Source organism: Danio rerio, chromosome 3 (genome assembly GCF_052040795.2).
Source record: "Danio rerio strain M-AB ecotype USA chromosome 3, GRCz13ab, whole genome shotgun sequence".
NCBI classification, from domain to species: domain Eukaryota; kingdom Metazoa; phylum Chordata; class Actinopteri; order Cypriniformes; family Danionidae; genus Danio; species Danio rerio.
Window position 1 is genome coordinate 57,493,879 of NC_141023.1, and position 20,036 is coordinate 57,513,914.

The 20,036-nt window shown below is 35.8% G+C and overlaps 1 protein-coding gene across 3 annotated transcripts in view; it reads left to right on the forward strand.

Moving 5' to 3' along the window:
• The window catches only part of olfm2a (olfactomedin 2a), a 246,246-nt gene that overhangs the window by 209,216 nt on the left and 16,994 nt on the right, over window positions 1-20,036 (forward strand). For all 3 annotated transcript variants that reach the window (NM_212717.1, XM_087242237.1, XM_087242236.1), the window contains 1 exon segment: window positions 6,928-7,077. In NM_212717.1, the coding sequence (NP_997882.1) occupies window positions 6,928-7,077 (150 nt within the window).

Genomic DNA, 20,036 nt, shown 5'->3' on the forward strand with positions numbered 1-20,036 from the left:
CGTTCATTAATAATTTTTTTTGAACTTAATCCAACATTTATAACCATTGCAGAGAGATCGCCTCCCGCATCATTCAAATCATGTTTATGAAAGCATTTTGGCTTCCCACTAAAATATACTGATGACGAAAAAAGTTGTGATGGGACTTCCCTGAATGCTTTTTTTAAGTTAGTGTTAGTGTCTTATTGTTTTCTGCCACTGTTTATTTAGCCTGTATTAATGCATTCAGTGTAAAGCTGCATGATTAAACGTTAAAAGATTGGGATTTCAATTCAAACCCATGCAACATGTATGATAAATGATAGTGTCAAGTTCAGGAAAACACGCTAGATAGATGGATTCAATTGCAAGTAAAAATAAATGAAATTAAGTCAGGAATGTTCAGCGAGCAACAATGCAAAGATCTCCAGCGTCAGGAGGAAGGGCAGTAGCTGAAGAGTAGTCCAAGAGTGGACCAGATAAACAAGGTTCCTGACAAGACACAGAGAAGCCATAAACAAGAGTTACAAACTGACAATGAAGCATGTAAATGACACTTCTTAAATAGAAGAAGCTAAGTGCCAACAGCTGGGCTGAAGACAGACCAGCTGATCCTAGTTAGTGAGTCACGTGATCACAACACAACAGCAGTACATGACAGAATGCAAAACAATCCCACGTGACAATATGACAGAAAGAGCGCATCCATCATCAACCGTGACAGATAGTGATTTGCATATGTTTATTAATCCTTCAAATCACTGCATTGAAATCTGCGTTTGATCGAGAGAGATTCAGTTTTTAGCCAGCAGCTAGCTCTCTGCAACTCTCACAAGGTCGCACACTGAAGCTAAGCAGGGCTGCGCCCGGTCAGTACCTGGATGGGAGACCACTTGGGAAAGCTAGGTTGCTGCCGGAAGTGGTGTTAGTGAGGCCAGCAGGGGGTGCCCAACCTGCGGTCTGTGTGGGTCCTAATGCCCCAGTATAGTGACGGGGACTCTATACTGCTCAGTGAGCGCCGTCTTTCGGATAAGACGTTAAACTGAGGTCCCGACTCTCTGTGGTCGTTAAAAACCCCAGGATGTCCTTCAAAAAAGAGTAGGGGTTTAACCCCGGCATCCTGGCCAAATCTGCCCACTGGCCTCTGTCCATCACGGCCTCCTAACCCTCCCCATATCATGATTGGCATATCATCACTCTGTCTCCTCTCCACCAATCAGCTGGTGTGTGGTGTGCGGTCTGGCGCAAAATGGCTGCCGTCGCGTCATCCAGGTGGATGCTGCACACTAGTGGTGGATGAGGAGACCCCCCCCCCATTGTGTAAAGCGCTTTGAGTGCCCAGAAAAGCGCTATATAAATGTAACGAATTATTATTATTATTATTATTATTTTACGCTTTTTCAGTTTGTTACAAACAATTAAGTAACACAGAAGTACTGGGAGAACAGTTTGTAGTTCAGATATAACCACTTATGTTTATGGTAAAGATTAAAATCACTGTTTAATGGAACTTGACGCTGGTGAATGTTATAGCAATTACATTGTTTAGCCAATAGATGGCGAAAAACAACCATCAAATTTATGTCACTGAATAGGTTTTCAAAAATGATCCTCCTTTAATAAAACATGAAGTTTGATTTTGTTAATTGTTGAATCATTAATTTAAAACAATATGGTATGTTGTACAAGATGTTAGATTTCTATATTTAACATTATCAGCAAGAGCAGCCTAAATAATTTTTCATATTGAATGTTTTCCTTTTTTAGCTGGTTCTTTCTTAATTTTTATTTTATTAAAATTACAGGTTCTGTTTGTTAAGACCAGTGTTTTTTTTTTTTTTTGGTATTTTATTATTATTATTATTTTTTTGTATAAATGTAAAGCAAATCACATTTGTCTCCCTTTTTCACAGATCCAAAAAATGGCTGATCCGTGACCCAAAAAACATAATGTAATTCAACCTGTGAGATTTGTGATCTGTTACATCACTAATATATTTTAACTATTCTACACAATAAATACAATATAGCTGTATCTAATTCTGCAAGATTGCTCCTATTATCATGTAAAGCATATTGCCATACAAATTGCTCTTTGCTTAAGAACCTATAGGACATTATTATCACAACAATACAACTTTACGTAAAGCTTCTTTGAAACAATGTGATTTGTAAGAAAAAATGAATATATACAGTACAATTAAGTTTGATTGCACAAATAGCACTCATAATGATTATTTGAGTAGAACCTGATTATTTTCTTGCCTCTGCACTCAAATTTAAAAAATCAATTTCTTTTGATTTTGTAGAATTACATTTGCCTGGCAGACTAATAAAGCATTATTGAGTTGAATTGCCGTAATCTGAATTAAATTAAGTGCGCGAGCGAGAGAAAAAGAGAGACATGGATGCACTGAGCTAAAAAATGAACAGATGAGAATGATAGGAAGGTGAGAAGAGGACAGAGCGTGGAAGAAAAGGAGTGATGCAGAGGGAGTGGAACAGTGAAAGCGACAGAAAGAGCAGAGGATGGCGAGGATTGGCAGGAGTGACAGGATGTGACAGTGAGCTCATGGGGCGGCTGCTGCTTTACTCTCCAATCACATAGTCTCTCTGTCCACTCGCTCATTTAATCTGATCGGGGAAGTGTGCGGAGAGAGAAAGAGTGCGAAAATCAGCGAGGAGAGGAAGAATGAATGAAAATGGGAAGGTTAGAGAAGGAGACATTTTATTGCCACTCCCTTTCTTGTAAATGCTGTTCGTCCTTAATGTCATCGTCGATAGCTCTCTTCCACTCTGGCTTTATTCTACTTTTAGTCTTTAAGGATAGTAAAGCCTAAAATCGACAGCATCATAAACAAAACAAACAGTGCCAGGTTGAGCTGAATCGAAAGCCTTTTTTCTTCATGATTTTAATTACGGCAACAATTAATTTCCACTTGTTCTCTACTTGAAAATCTGCACTACAATGAGGCACTTAAAATGAAAGTAAAGGTGGTCAATCAGTACACAATGAAATACTCACAGTTAATATAATAATCTATTTTTAAAGCCAGGTTTATGGTGTTGTGTTGGCTAGGCAACAAAGTTTAGAGGATAGAAACCATTAGGAAGCAATGTAGGAAAATCTAAATCTAATCTTTAAAACAAAGATTGATAGAAATATTTTTTTTCTTTTTTTTTTTTTTACAAACAAATGTCATGTAAAAAAACTGCTTCTTAATGTTTCTAACTAATTTTACAACATTGCTGCCTAATCAACACCATAGACATGGCTGAAGAAACATATACTTTACAACTTAAAACATTTAGAGCAAATGCATATAATGCCTTTATAAAATCATCTCAAAGCTGACCCCATATACTTTTATTGCAAATACTTTACAATATATGAGCAATATCACACTTATACAGTATCCATGCGGTACAGCTCTATATCAACACAGCAGTGATTCGACCGCAGGCATGAGGGCGCACGCCAAGTTATATTGCATGGATGTGAGTGTGATATTGAGCTTATTCATACAACACGGCCAGCAGTGGATACCAGAATAAGTAATCGGGGCAATCGTTTTCTTGTTAAGACATGCAAGTATCAAATGATGTGCTTGAAAATTTATGCAATCGTCGAAGCACATTGTCTAGCTGGTATTCATATATAAAGCCTGATCAACTACATTCTTGGCCAAAAAATCATTACATGTATTTAGCAAACTTCCAATATATATGCAAACAATTGTATAGTTTAAGAATCAATGCTTTAGGAGTGATAGACACATTTATATATGTGAGTAAATTCTCTAAACCAGTAGTTCTCAAACTGTGGTACATGTACCACTAGTGGTACGCAGGCTTCCTTCTAGTGGTAGGCAGAAGAATGAAATATGTCATGTACATGCTACACACATTTCAAAATTTACCAAAAAGTATGTAAATAATATGACATATATGACATATAGCCTATATTTTTAAGGTAATCTGCCATGTTTTTTTTTTTTTTTTAACTGTGCAGAGTTTTAGCTGCTTTACTGGGCTTGTTACGCTACTGTATTCCAATACTGCTCATTTTGGTGGTACTTGAAGAGACAATTTTTTTTCTGAGGTGGTACTTGATGGAAAAAGTTTGAGAACCACTGCTCTAAACTGTTCAGTGTGGTTAGCCTACAGAACATGACAATCCTGGATACATCTTATTTTTGATGAACAATGTTATTTTGGCAATCAACATTCAAAGTTGAGAATTACACTTAATAATATTCCATTAATAGAAAAAAACTTTGTGATGGGATGTCAGTGTGAGATGTGAGTGTGATATTGAGCTTATTTCGTACAACACAGCCAGTGGTAGATTCCAGAATAAGTGTCCGTGGTAAGAATATTTTTGGTAAGAAATGCAAGTATCAAATGGCCACTGATGTGCTGGAACATTTCTGCAATTGTTCAAGCACATTGTCAAATTAGTATTCATATTTAAAGCCTGATCAACCACATACTTGATCAAAAATCTTGTAAATGTCTCTAGGAGTAGCCAAGCTAATGATACATCTATGTATACTTGAACATAATTAACATAAATATTAGCAATTCTTTTAAGCCAATTGTTTGCATAATCCTGCTTGCATCATGTCTTATCTTTAAATCAATCATTATTTAGCTAACTTATAACTTATAATACGCAGACAGTCATATAGTTTAACAATCAAGGCTTTAGGAATGATAGACACAATTAAATATATAAGGGAATTCTCTAAACTGCTCAGTGTGTTTAGTCTACAGAACACGATTCTGGATGGTTAATTAACTGTAAGACATCTTGTGTTTGCTATCTTTGACCAATTTAATATTACAGCTGTAATAATTATATTCCATTGCAGTTTGTGTTTGCATCTGTAGTGTCCACTTTTATGAACATATGTGGGTTTTTTCTTTAGGTTTCTCTCATAAATCTAAGTCTATTACAGTTATTAAAGCAGTCAAATGAGGATAGAGATATACAGTATTTGTATTATTTTACTTTAAGAATTTTCTTGGTAAGATATGATGTGCTGGAACATTTCTGCAATCGTCCAAGCACATTATCGAATTGGTATTCATATTTAAAGCCTGATCAACTACAATCTTGACCAAAAATCAATTAAATATACATCTGAATGTGACAATTATAGCTGCATTTGGCAAATTATACTGAGTTTAGTCCTATATGTACACTATGTTTTTGTGTGTGCAGTTCTGATATTCATCACATTGTGGGGACCAAATCTCTGGTTAAGTTATACAGAATTAAATATTTTCAAAATGTTAAACTACATTTTTACCACAAAAGAATGTTGTCTGTGAGGTGTAGGATTAAAGTAAGATGGTGAATATAGTCTGTGCAGTATCAAAATCATTACGTGCATTGGAAGTCCCCATAAAACATGGAACCCAATATTTATGTGTGTCTTTTTTAAAATGAACAATGTTATGTTAGCAGTCAACATTATGCCACAAAGTTGAGGATTACACCTATTAATATTCCATTAATGAAAAAAAAGCTTTTATTAAAAGTTAAGACTGGAAGATGTGATGTTAAGCTTATTTCTTACAACATGGCCAGCAGTGGATTCCAGAATAAGTGTTCGTGGTAAGAATTTTCTTGGTTAGATATGCAAGTATCGAATGGCCATTGATATGCTGGAACATTCCTGCAATCGTCCAAGTACATTGTCAAATTAATATTCACATTTAAAGCTTGATTAACTACATACTTGGACAAAAATCTAGTCCTATATGTACACTATGTTTGTGTGTGTGTGTGTGGTTCTGATATTCATCACATTGTGGGGACCAAATCTCTGGTTATATTATACAGAATTAAATATTTTCAAAATGTTAAACTGCAGAATGTTCTCTGTGAGCTGTAGGATTAAAGTAAGATGGTGAATATAGTCTGCGCAGTATCAAAATCATTACGCGCATTGGAAGTCCCCATAAAACATGGAACCCAATATTTATGTGTGTCTTTTTTAAAGTGAACAATGTTATGTCAGCAGTCAACATTATGCCACGAACTTGAGGATTACACTTATTAATATTCCATTAATGAAAAAAAGCTTTTATTAAAAGTTAAGACTTGAAGATGTGATGTTAAGCTTATTTCATACAACACGGCCAGCAGTGGATTCCAGAATAAGTGTTCGTGGTAAGAATTTTCTTGGTAAGATATGCAAGTATCGAATGGCCATTGATGTGCTGGAACATTCCAGCAATCGTCCAAGCACATTATCAAATTAATATTCATATTTAAAGCTTGATTAACTACATACTTGGACAAAAATCTAGTCCTATATGTACACTATGTTTGTGTGTGTGTGTGTGGTTCTGATATTCATCACATTGTGGGGACCAAATCTCTGCTTAAATCACACAAAATTAAGTATTTTAAAATGTTTAAATGCAGAATGTTATCTGTAAGGTGTAGGGTCGAAATCAATACATTAGAAGTCCCCATAAAACATAGTATCTAATATTTACGTGTGTCTTTTTTAAAATGAACAGTGTTATTTTGGCAATCAACATTAATCCACAAAGTTGAGCATTAAGCTTATTAATATTCCATCAACCGAAATGTTAATATGCAGAAAGGTTTCTGTGAGCTTTCCTTTAAAATGTCATGTCAGTGTAAAAAACAATAAAAATCAATGGCAAGCCCCCTTCTAAGATGAATCGTGTGTGTGTGCTTGTGTGTGAGCTTTTGAGCCATTGTTTTAAGACATCCATCTCCTGACTCCACCCGCTATGAAAAAGCAACATTATCGATCCAAGGTGCTCTATTTCCTCCAAGTGTCTAAGCTGATCAAAACCTCCTCCTCTCACAGATGCCACATTCTATTTTGCTCATGCATTTTGTCCTGTCTCTCCATCCATCTCCTTTTTTTTCCTCATCTCTTCCTCTCTTTCTCCACGCAGGCCCTGTATCCAAGCCCGGAGGAGGGCTGGCAGATCTACAGCTCGGCACAGGATGCAGATGGGAAATGTATCTGCACTGTTGTTGCTCCAGCACAGAACATGTGTAATCGAGACCCACGCAGCAGACAGCTCCGGCAACTTATGGAGAAGGTGACATTTGTCTGTTACTATCAGAATAAGCCAAATGACGCATGTTTTTCATGAGCAAATCCAAGCCAGAGTGATGTTTTGTACATATTACGCAGTCATTAAACACGAATCTCAAACATTACATAACACTGTTGGCCATTAGCAAAAGTTTGTTAAAGTACAACAAGCAAACAGCTGCCTAAAAGAGGACGCGTCCTAAATACTGCTGTGAAATTGGATTCATTCTGCTGAGCCGTTAGGATGTCTTTTTGTTTTTTTTCCCCATCTCTAATCATACTCATTAGACTAAGACCAGGCAAAGAACAAGTAGGGAAAAAAGTATAAGTGCCTCCTAAATCAGGAAATGGAACACTCAGTGCACACGGCTGTACTAAAAGCCAGAGATTCGCACAGAAATTAAAATTCTATTTTATATGTGAGTACATGATGGCAGAATATCTATTGAAATCTTCGTCATCTATTTCTTTCATCCTTGGAATACAAAAGACTCTATTAAGCCCACCCGATTTACTGTTATACATGTATTACAGATATGTGAATAGACTTCCAATTAAGTGGGCATTAAACTGAAGATTAAATCTAAACATGGACATGTTAAGGTCACCTCCCATTTTCATGTTCTAGTTCCATCTCTCTCTCTCTCTTTCTCTCTCTCTCTCTCTCTCTCTTTCTCTTTCTCTTTAGTCTGTTTCAAACAATAATTTTAGATGAAAAAAATAAGCAAAGAGAGATGGGGGGGGGGCGATGCACTTCAGCATTCATCTTTTCCTATGATCAGAATTATTTCATGCACTTTTCTGACATTCATTATTTCACAAATTACTCAAATCTCTTTGAAGACAAAAAAAATATATATACTTAAAATACTTAACTTAAAGACGTGTTTGGCTCGATTTTTCACTTTTTTCAGCCCAACGCAACGCTAATTTTCACATTTCGTGCCACATTGTTTAAATAGCAGATCTACAGTATTTGCTCCTAGAAAGGTGTGTTAAGGTGCATTGTTGACGCATTGCTATTTCAAGAGTTCACACTTAGGCCCTGTTTTAGAATGAAAACGATCCGCGTCCTCACTCGCGTTTGACCCAGCGTTTCTAAACAGCTCTCCGTCCACACCAAAACACTGAAAACGCACATCACGTGACCACACACACACTCTTTGGCAAGCGCTGCACCCCATCTACCCAGATGAGAGCTCTGCTAGTCGGACTTCTCATCAAGCATCTCCCGCTGGATCTAATCTCACTATATTTATTAAACGGTATATTTCATTCATCTTGTTGTCTTTATCTAATGACATATTCCCTGACTTTGGTCATTGGAATCTATTACTTGTTTTCAGGTAACGTGTTTTGGCTGAGCGCAAAGATAAGTTAATGATTAATGTAAGCACGTACATTCTGTATATTGATTGATCGCTTGCCTTTATTTCCTATAATGCATAAACTTATTGTATGTTATACTTTTATAATGGCCATTATCGATAATTAAAACTGATATTCAGCAAAAGAGAGGCTGTGTTTCGTATTTTCACTGAAATTGAAAGGAGGCAGTTGTTATCGGCTCCGGTTTGGTATAAATATCCACACAGTGAAGATGACGCTCATATATGCAGCACGGTGCCTCAACATTTCTGCTTTCTCTTTAATTGTTAATATTAAAATGAAAATAGGCAGTTCCTTATATCATGTTTACTTTTTATTGTTGAGAAAGTGAAACAACGTAGCCAGGGTAATGTGAATGAATTTATAAAGTACACTGTTCCCTTTGAAGATTTACCCATGTCCTCGGTATGTTTTCCATATCAAACTGAGAAGAAGAGACTGCAGCCTTGATCAAACTTGCGAAGTCTGAACTTACAAGGAGAGGATGCAGGACTGAACTGTGTGTTAGGCTACTTAATATTGAGGAAAAGCCCCAATCAGAGAGGCGAATGTCTGCAGCCCCGCCTCCGTTTTCAGATGTCTCCTTTTTCCATCATCCACACTGAGGCGGAACAGCAGCAGCGTTTGGAATGAAAACGGCCTCTTCAGCGTTTTTGAAAAGCTCCGATTTCGGCGCTCGAGAACTAAGGCGTAGTGTGGACGGATGGCGTAACCGTAGCAAAACTTATGCGTTTTCAAACTAAAACGCATTAGTGTAAACGGGGCCTTAGATAACGCTTGACTATTTAAGCAAGTTTGGCATGCTGTCATGGGAGAGAACCCTAAGCTTGGTGATAGATGAGCCCAAGGCTCCCACCTGGTCAGTAAGCATTAGGAGGGATATGAGATCACATAGTTCTCGATAGCTTCCCAAAATAGATCGCTAACTGAGCTGGTTTGTAGTAAGTGCTTGTGACTTTATCTTTGGTTGCATGGTTTTGAGTGTGGGAGGAAACCGGAGCACCCGGGGAAAACCCACGCGAACACGGGGAGAACATGCAAACATGCAAATTGGGGCAACAGTGCTAGCCACCGAGCCACCGTGTCGCCCGAACTGAGGCTGATCTGATATAGTCACGTGCTCCTCTCGAAATTAGTTTAAGAAACTTCACTTTGAGGAACTAAATTAGCGCAATTGACCAGCTGAAAGCAGGTCTGAAGTCTAGAGCAGAGCACATTAGTTTTGTGCCTTAAACGCTTACGCATTGCTTAATGCACACAGGATGTACAGCAAAACACAAATATCTTTACATATAAAAAATAAGGATTAAAATGTTATAAAAATTATTATTTTCTACATAAATATAAAACCACTGCCTCCATGCCTTCTTCATGTTGGGGGGCTTTTTTAAGTTTATTCATGACAACTTGCTTTTGTATAATGTTATTATTATTGGCAGTATTATTTAATATATGCATATCTATATTTGTTTTAATAAAAACAAACTCAGATTTGTCTACCTGTCGGGTTTTGAACCATATGGGGCATGAGAATAGGACGTGTAGATATAACTCAGTTTTTTTATTAAACTTCACTATTATTGTTAGTTTTGCTGGAAGTTAGAACTGAATTTAGAAATTTACAAATTGTTGCACTTAACAAAATAATTAAATATGTAGGCTAATGGATGTCTTCAGTGGAGTGCGAACAACTAGGGATGAAATCGGTTTACCCGTTTAATCATTAACCTCTCTTTAATTCGTCATGTTTCCTTAATCGTAAAGGCTTCTCAACACTGTGTTTCTGCACGCAACAAAACTGCTGCAACTAAACAAAGTTACGCCAACTGTGCGCTAGTTTAAATTTCCAAGCTTGTACACCAAGACTAATAACCCTGCCAGGCACGTGCACACATAGGGCTCAACCTGTGCAGTGCACATGCCCTTTTTAGACTTGGATAGAAAATGCCCTTCCAAAATGATCAAAAGTGCCCCCGCGAGACCCCCCCTCCCCCTACCACCCTTCAGTAGGTGCGCGACAACACCGCTGATCAGAACGCGCGACAACACCGCTCTTCAGTACGCGCGCGACAACGCGGCTCTTCAGTACGCGCGCAACAACAACATCACCCCACCCCCCTCCCCCAACCCCCGCTCTTCAAAAAATTTATCCTGCACATGCCCTTTGGACAGTCTCTGCACGGGCCTGAACCCTGCACACTATCATTGGGTCCATCAGACTGAGAAAATAAATCTAGTAATATGAAAAAAAATATATTTAAGACATATCACATTTGATTTCAAGGCTGCTTAAGACTTTTTCAGCCATTTTGATTTATAAGACATTTTATTTAAGACATTTTAAGACTTTTTAAGGACCCGTGGGCACCCGGTTAATGCCAGGGAACAATGTTTTACATAACCCAGAATGTGAAATAAGTTCTTTCCTGTTAAGTTATTTTATCAAGGAAAGCTTCTCTAGTTGATTAGCTTGTCTCGTTCTGGATTCTTCAACTTTGTCTTCAACTTAAATCTGCTTTAAAACTTATCAAAACTTATTATTAAATATTTCACGATCATTATTGTGAAAACAATCACCTGATTTTTATCATAACTTGATCATGATATTGTTTTGGGTTAAATTGCCTATAGAGCTACTCAGACATTTGGCTAAAAATTTAATTTAGTGTTTCTCATAAGACATAAAGTCAAGTGGGTTTAAAGGGAAGCAAGGGTTAGTAAATGATGATAGATTTTCACTTTTATAATAGAGCTATTCCTTTCACATGTTAGCTGGAGGAGATCCTGAGAGAGATTACGTAAAAGTACCATTAAACTATGCTTGACTGACCATATTCTGACCGGGTGTGAAGTGAAAGATAAATAAAGAAAGAGATGGAAAAGGGAAATGGAATCCTAAAAAAAGACTATATTAGATCAGCATAGGTTAAATTAGAATTTTTGGATTTCTGTTCAGAAGAAATCAAGACGAAGACTAGCAAAGCCTAGCATGTGAAACTGGGAATACACAATGCAATCACACTAGAATCTCCCCAGTAGTATAAAGCAGAAAAATGATTATGCATTGAGAGAGTGCTCAACATAAATGAGTACACATTTATTAAACAGGTATATTAATAGAAAGATATACATTGAAAATATTGTCATACAAAAGAAAGAATGATATTAACTAAAATGTATACATTTTTATTTGAAATTTTTATTATTTTATACATTTATAAATATTTAAATTTGAATATTATTTATTTTTTATTTAATGTTTTTCCCTAACACATACAGATGAAGTCAGAATTATTAGCCCCTCCTGAAATATTTGCCCCTCTGTTTATTTTTTCCCCAATTTCTGTTTAACGGAGAGAAGACTTTTTTCAACACATTTCTAAACATAATAGTTTTAATAACTCATTTTTAATAACTAATTTACTTCTCTTTGCCATGATGACAGTAAATAATAAATTACTAGATATTTTTCAAGACACTTCAATAAAGTTTAAAGTGACATTTAAAGACAAGTTAGGCAAGTTTTTGGATAATAATGTTTTGTTCTGTGACTTTCAAAAAAAAAATTGCTTAAAGGGGCTAATAATTAATTTAACAATTAAAAACGGCTTTTATTCTAGCTAAATGAAAATGAGACTAATAATACTTTCTACAGAATAAAAAAAAATATTATCAGACATACTGTGAAAATTTCTTGCTCTGTTTAACAATTTCGGAAATATTTAAAAAAGAAAAAAAAATGAGGGCTAATAATTCTGACTTCAACTGTACATTCGGTGTACTAATTTTATACCGTTATCAAAAGGTATTTTGTTAAATTAGTTCCATATTTGGCTTCAGTACTTACAAATCTAATGTATATGAGATTTGTGAGGGGTGTACTCATATATGTTCAGCACTGTATATATGGGTCTTTGATTATATATTCAAAAATATATTTAATTTTGTTCAAATTCCTCTCTCTTTGTCAAACTAAAAATAAAACCTACTTAAAAAAAAAATTACTACCTTTCTATTATATATTTTTCATATTATTCAACCTCCTTTATGTGTCAAAATCACTGTTTTCACCTTGTCACACACCCAATTTTTTTAAACTTCAACAATGAAAATAACATTTTAATCTGGCATCTATTAATTTATCTTAATGAAGCACTAGTAAAATAATTTAAATATTTTATAGTTATTAATGTGAGACTTATCAATATTATATTTTATACAAAATATAGCTGTCGCACAGTATCAGTTTCATTTCCATCACAACACTGTAATGTCACTTTAAAAAGGTTGTGTGAAAGATTGTTTAGTTGGTTTCTATGAAAATGAATAGTGACATCTGAAACCATGTTGAAGATGGAGGGAATTTAAATTATCAACAACACATGAAGAAAAATCAAGGTAAACATTGCCAGCCTGAACTCACAAGGAAACGTAAATATTTAAAGTTTTGTCAGTTTACTGGCTAGAGTTCAGTCGTACAAAAATGTACGATTTTAAAAAGAAGGCGTTGCCCTCCAACCCCACCCCTAACCCCAACCGTCATTGGGTGATGAGCAAATCGTAGTAAATTGTTCGAATTAGATCTTGAGAATTCATACGAATTAGCCACTAAATAAAAAAAGTTACGAATTGCCGTGAGATTGCAATGATATTGTTTGATAAGGAAATACATTTATTCTACTTCATTTCCATACATGTTGTACCTTCAAAGATGTGTTTATAAGCTAAACAATATTAAGGTAAATAAGAGTGTTTCGTATACATGAAAGGCTAGTATCAATTCAAAGCTAATCACTGAAGCTATCTTTAATTTTTTTTCACAGTAAACTTTTGAAATGTCATTTCCACCACTGTCATTTCCATCACCACACACATTTTTACAAAATATTTAAAAAGTTCTCATCACACATTAAAAGTGTATTCACAATGTATAAGTCCATGGGCTATTTAATTTACAAATTCAGTTTATTTGTTTTCTAATAAGCTCTTAACCAAATTAATATTACATTTTAGAGTGTGACTGGTGTACAATTCAGCATTTGGTCCTAAGGGACTCATTTATTTAATTGACAAATGTATAATCATTGTTTATATTGTGGAAAGATTGGTTAAACCAGATACAAAAATGATCTTAGGCTATATGTTTGACTGCCATAATAATGCCATAAATCTAAGTTTGTCCTCTTACAGATCTAAAACTAAACAAATAGTTTTAACTTATGAGACTATGTTACGTTAATTTTGAACAAGCTTTTTTACCCAACTTCACAAGGCTAAACATTTTACGTAGTTGAAGAATTGCCCATATAAGAGAAGAAGAGATGCTTCACTACATAGATACAGTTAATTACTGAGCTAATTTAATGCAATTTAAAGTTGGCAATGATAGAGTGTTGGACCAGCCAGTTGACCAGCCTTCATTTCCATCTTTCCTCATCAACCATACGCCCTCGATGGTTTCCAGCCTCATCTGTGAACAGCAACCCATTACGATCCACACATCCCCATCAACATCACGCTCACTGATTCAGAGAGAGCTCTGGAATCATTCTCGAATGGGAAGCAGCTGTTCGACTAGCTAATGAGCACAGCTGATGAAGGCAGAGATGAAGACAGAGAGGAATAGAGGTTGAAATTAAAAACAATTTGGAGAGGAATTCCTGAGAAGGCGAATTTGGGACTCCAGACAGCATGAGTCAATGAATCACAGTCATGTCTATTCAGCTCAACAAGCAAACTCTGCCAAAATTGTAATCTTAAAGAGATCCTTCACACAAAAACGACAATTCTGTCTTTGTTTAATCAGTTTTCTTCCAGCCTCTTTTGTCATTATTTGTGAATGAAAATTATATCAGATTTTTTTTTATCTGTTGGTTTTGTCCATTGTGAAATTTCAAGCTGAGCAACGTTGGCAAGTTAAGATGCGTTTATTGACAGATTTATTTTTGAATCCTAATGGGGTTTTCTGTTCCATGGTGGCTCGGTGGTTAGCACTGTAACCTCATAGCTAAAAGATCACTGGTTCGAGTCTCAGCTGGGCACTTGTGTGTGGAGTTTGCATGTACTTCTTGTGTTGGTGTGGGTTTCCTCCGGATCCTCTGGTTTCCCCCACAAGTCCAAAGACATGCGCTATAGACCATTTTGAGCAATGTAAACAAAAGCAATGGTCCTAGCGTGTGTTTCCTGTTTCACGTTTTTAATTTCTATTGCTTCTAAAAATCCAAAAAGTGCCACATATTCATAAATAATAGTATAGTAGCTGTTTCAACATTAAGTTACGATTCAATTGCCTCTTGTTACAGTTATGAAATAGTTTGATAACAAGCAGGAAATGTTCATGGGCCAATGACATGACCACATTGAAATGGTCTATATGAATTGGGTAAACAAAATTGGCTGTAGTGTAAAAGTGTGTATGTGAGAATGTTTGGTTGTTCTCAGTAATGGATTGCAGCTGGAAGGGTATCCGCTGCATAAAACATATGCTAGAATAGCTGGTAGTTCATTCCACTGTGGTGAGCCCCGATAAATAAGGGAATAAGCTGAAGAAAAATTAAAGAATTGAATGGTCAGCATCTATAAGTTATGGATTGACCCCTTTGGACAATGTAAATACTGGTGATAAAAAAAACATGGTGGTAGATCTAATGAGGGTAATACTGAAGCTTGTTGTGACGTATGTATGTCTTTCAACAGTGAGGTCTATAACCTCTAGAATTTAAAGGCTTGGTAATCTGAGATGAGCGGAGATGACAGCCAGAGGGTGCACAAGTATATATGAACGTATAATGGGAGGAAGGGATGGTTGTGAGCTGTTCGAATGTACTTACCGAGCTGTATGTGCTTACCGAGCCACATACTGTTTATATGTGGTCTAATAGAATAATGCAAGTTTGGAGCGGATAGACAACTAAACTACTGCTATCGTCAATTAACTGGCGTCCAAAATATCCAAAGTTGCCTAAAAATTGTGTGAAATTAGTCAATATGAATCAGCTGAAGGAAACAACATCTTTGTTAAGTCACCATCAAATCAAAACTTTGATAATCCTACACAAATTACAGCACATCACATATTAACTTCTAAGTCACCTAGAATCTAGCCTTTGGTTTTTGAAAGCCACTTGACCTAAAGTCAAAACACTTAACAAATGTGGCTCCACATCTGATGTAACCTACTTTATGTATTGTACATTGCTCAGTGATTTGATTCATTCTGAAAGTGAATTAGGAATCTATGGTTGCATCCCTAATAACACAGCATGCACTTATACACTGTGCACTTATACACTCAATTGTGTAATGTATGAGTTTAGTGCAATCCCAAATGGATCCTTAATGTGTGTTTTTGTTTTTTTTACTAAATGGAAATTCAAACCTTAGGTTTTTAGTCATTGTTTAACAGTTGGCAAATTATTAAAAATAAAATATCAAATGCACAATCCAAAATAAATAAAGTGACCCAACCTCCTCCCCTTCCGAAAAATGAGCAAAGCAGCGACTGTTAAGTGCATGAAGTGGTCAACATTCCACACGTCTGTTTATCGCTTGAGCAAGTGCATTATCTGGGTATTTAAAGTGCACTTACACTATTTATACTAAACCCACTCTTTCATTAAAGACTGTTTTAGCTTTGCATCTGCATTTTGAAAGTTATTGGAATTCAAAAAATGTTAAGCTCCAAATAACAATTTCTTCATATTACTTAACCTTCCTGTCGTGTTACTCATAATTTTTGTGTTTTACATCTGATTGCCTCAAGGCCTTATGGTACTCTTCACACTATGCACTTGAACATGTAAAAGTGATGATCATTTATTTCATAATTTCATAATTTTAAATATCACCACCGTAAGAAATGAATCAAACAGATCAATCAGAATACATCCCCATTCACACTACGCCAACTTACTCACTCACATGCACATGTCAGACTGCTTATGTGTCCATGCTTATGTGTCGATCACATCACATTACAATACATACCTCCATGACATTACATGTTCATTTTGTAATATATTTTCAGTGGCTATTTGTATTTTCACTGCAGCTATTTCATGTCTAATTCTATGAATTCATGTTAGACAGTAGTTTGAGACATTGTTCACAGCTAAAGAATGCTTTTTGAGCAATTTAATAGCAGTTAAAGGTGATTGGTGAATTTTGACCAGGAACACTAAAGTAGGGGGCAGGAGGTGAACACAACAGGAGGGTTAATAGTATATATTGTGAAACCTCTGAAGAGATACAATCTCCTTGTATGATGAAAATATCACAATCCCTCTTAAATAATAATTAAAACATTGATTAGCCAAACATTATACAATTTACATCAATTCTGAATTTCAAAGTCAATTAATAACAAGCAATGTTTGCAAGTCATTTGACCAAAACTAATATTGTTTCATTTATTGTCTTTCATATTTGATACTGTATGTACTGTATGTGCTCGATCCCAATAGAAAGACTAGTATAAGAGTATAAGAAAGTAATAACAATATTTGGCCAAAATAACTCTTTAATTTTTAACTTAAGGAATAGTTTGCCGAAACCATGTTGTTCCAAACTCTTAAAATTGTCTGTTAAACTTGAAAGAAGATATTTCGAGCAACGTTTCATTTGATTTTGTCTTTATTATGAAAGCAATTGTGGTTCAAAACATTTTCGCTTATAAAATGACCTGAAGTTTGACCAAAAATTATCCATACAATTAAACTGTGTTTGTGTGCATTTTAAGTCAAATGTAACCATTTTAAGTAAAATATATAATTAAACTATATATATATATATATATATATATATATATATATATATATATATATATATATATATATATATATATATATATATATATATATATATATGTGTGTGTGTGTGTTATATTTAAATACAACAGCTTTAAATAATTAAACAGGAAAGTAACACAATCAATGATCCCATTTTCAAAAATGAGCAAATCTAATTTGTACTCTAAAGCCACTCTGAACATCATTCATCTTAGCTCAATTCAATGGTAATTTAGTTCAGTTCATTTATTATAGAACAAGGTAAAGTGCTGGTCATCAGTTTAACAGATTTAAATCCAAGCCTTTATTCAAAACAATTATTTACCAAGTGTACACAAAATGCATTGAATACTGTATTAGTCTTAACCTAAATCACTATTAAGCCTTGATTAACATCGAATCATTTTTATTTGAGAGTGGATAAATAATCAATCAGCTAAACTGACTGCAAACATTTTGATCCTCATTTATATTTTTAAAACATTTTCTTGACAGAAAGAGCTGAAATATCATCTTTTGTATTCCAAAGAAAAAAAAAAAATGAACGCATAAAAAATTGGAACGACATGAGTAGCTCTACTGTAAATAATGAAAATTTTTTTAGCTAAACCGTGCCTTTAAATCCTGCCCTGGCCTTTTGTCAGGGTCTAAACAGCTTACCTACAGCCATACTCCAACATAACTCAACCACTCAGACAATAAAATGTGTGTGTGCGGCTTTTTTCAGCAGCTGTGAGGCACTAATGCTCCTGCCTAATAAAACGCAGACTAATGAGGACACCTGGGTCAGTCCCTTTCTGAGAGAGATGTGTTCAGAATTAAACTACCACCACCCAGCCTCTTGTGTGTGTGAGAGAGCACGTGTATGTTCTGTGGTCCTGAACAGTCAGCGACATGCATGAAAAACAATAACTAAATGCACAGTGAATATGCGATCCCAGCTAACCCCAGCCCAAGTCCAAAGATCCCCAATCCTCAGAGCTAAGTGTGACCATTGAGTCTGACAGCTATGCAGATCAGCTCATTAGATAAAGGTCCTCGTGTACATCAGTGTGGACATGAGGAGAATGCAAGCTTACTATACATTTCCTGTTTCATTCTTATAAGTTAGCCAGATAGAGCATGTTTGGATGTCTCTCTCTATATATGCAGTACTATACTTGTGGGGACCAAACGTCTTCAAAAGTATAGTAATACCAGTAAAACTTGAACTTGTGGGAACATTTTATTTTTTTGGTCACCATGAGAAAAATAAATGAATCAATCAAAATTAAGTATTTAGAAAATGTCAAAATGTAGATTGTTCCCTGTGAGGGTTGGGTTTAGTAGTAGGTTCCAGACCCAGAAGCCATCCCATATGGACCTGTGCATACAATGTCCCCACAAGTATAGTAATACCAGTAAAATCTGACTTTGTGGTGACATTTTATTCTTTGGTCTCCATTAGGAAAATAATTGAATCAGTCAGAATTGTGTATTTTGGAGATGTCAAAATGCAGATTGTTTGCTGTGAGGGTTGGGTCTAGAAATAGGTTCCAGGCCCAAAAGCCAGCCCATGAAGATTTAAAATTTACCCACAAGTATAGTAATACTGTCACAAAGACTATTAGTCAGGATCCAATTGCAAATAAAAGTTTACTGACGAGTTTATAGAACAAACCAACAGGACAGAAGATAGCCAGAAACCAGATGAAGGCAGCGTACAAATCTCGCAAAAAATCAGGACACGACCGCAAGGTGGGACCTGAGGAAACAGGACAAACACAAGAACGGACTGAATGCTGAAGACTGGCAAACGAAGTCTTTAAATTGCCAATCATAACAGGTTGCAGCTGTAGCTGTAATGAGTCAGCTGACTGTCTGCACGCTGTCAGGGAAAAAGGTTAACAAACACAACCACTCAACGAATACAACAACAGAATAACAGCAACGATCCATGAACCATGAAGTACTAGTAAAATTTGACCTTGTGGGTACATATATTTATTTATTTATTTTTGGTTCCATAAGGAAAATTAATCAGTCAATCAGAATGAAGTATTTTAAAAATGCACACTGTTCCCTGTGAGGGTTGGGTTCAGAAATAGGTTCCAGACCCAGAAGCCATCCCATACAGACCTGGACATGCAATCTTCCCATTAGTATAGTATCACCAGTAAAATCTGACCTTGTGGGGACATTTTATTTTTTTGGTCCCCATGAGGAAAAGGAATTAATCCGCCAGAACTAAGTATTTTGAAAATGTCAAAATGCAGATTGTTAGCTGTGAGGGTTGGGTTTAGAAATAGGCTTCACACCCAAAAGGCATCCCATAAGGACCTGGGGCCTCATGTACGAAGACTTGCGTGGAAATCTTACTAAAACATTGCGTACGCACAAAGCTGTAAATGTGCGTACGCAGAAAAAAATTCAGATGTATGAAACACTGCGTACGCCGAATCTCACGCATATTCTTTTGTACATCTGAATGAACGTGAAACTGAGCGCAACATGCACGAGCACAAAACCCCTCCCTGCCTCCTCCCCCGTATGAATATGCTAATGACTATGCTAATGTCAAAACCCAACGAAAAAGCAATGGCAAAAGCAAGCAAAAAGAGAAACTTTGAACAGAATGTGAAATGGAGGTGCTGCTTTCGGAGGTAGACCGGAGAAAAGCGGTGTTATTTGCAAGTTTGTTCGGCGGAATTAACAACAAAAGAAAAAAAATAGAGTGGGAGAGTTTAGCTGATACGGTTAACACAGTTTGGTCTGAACATCGCACTGAATGCATTTAAAAAAGAAATAG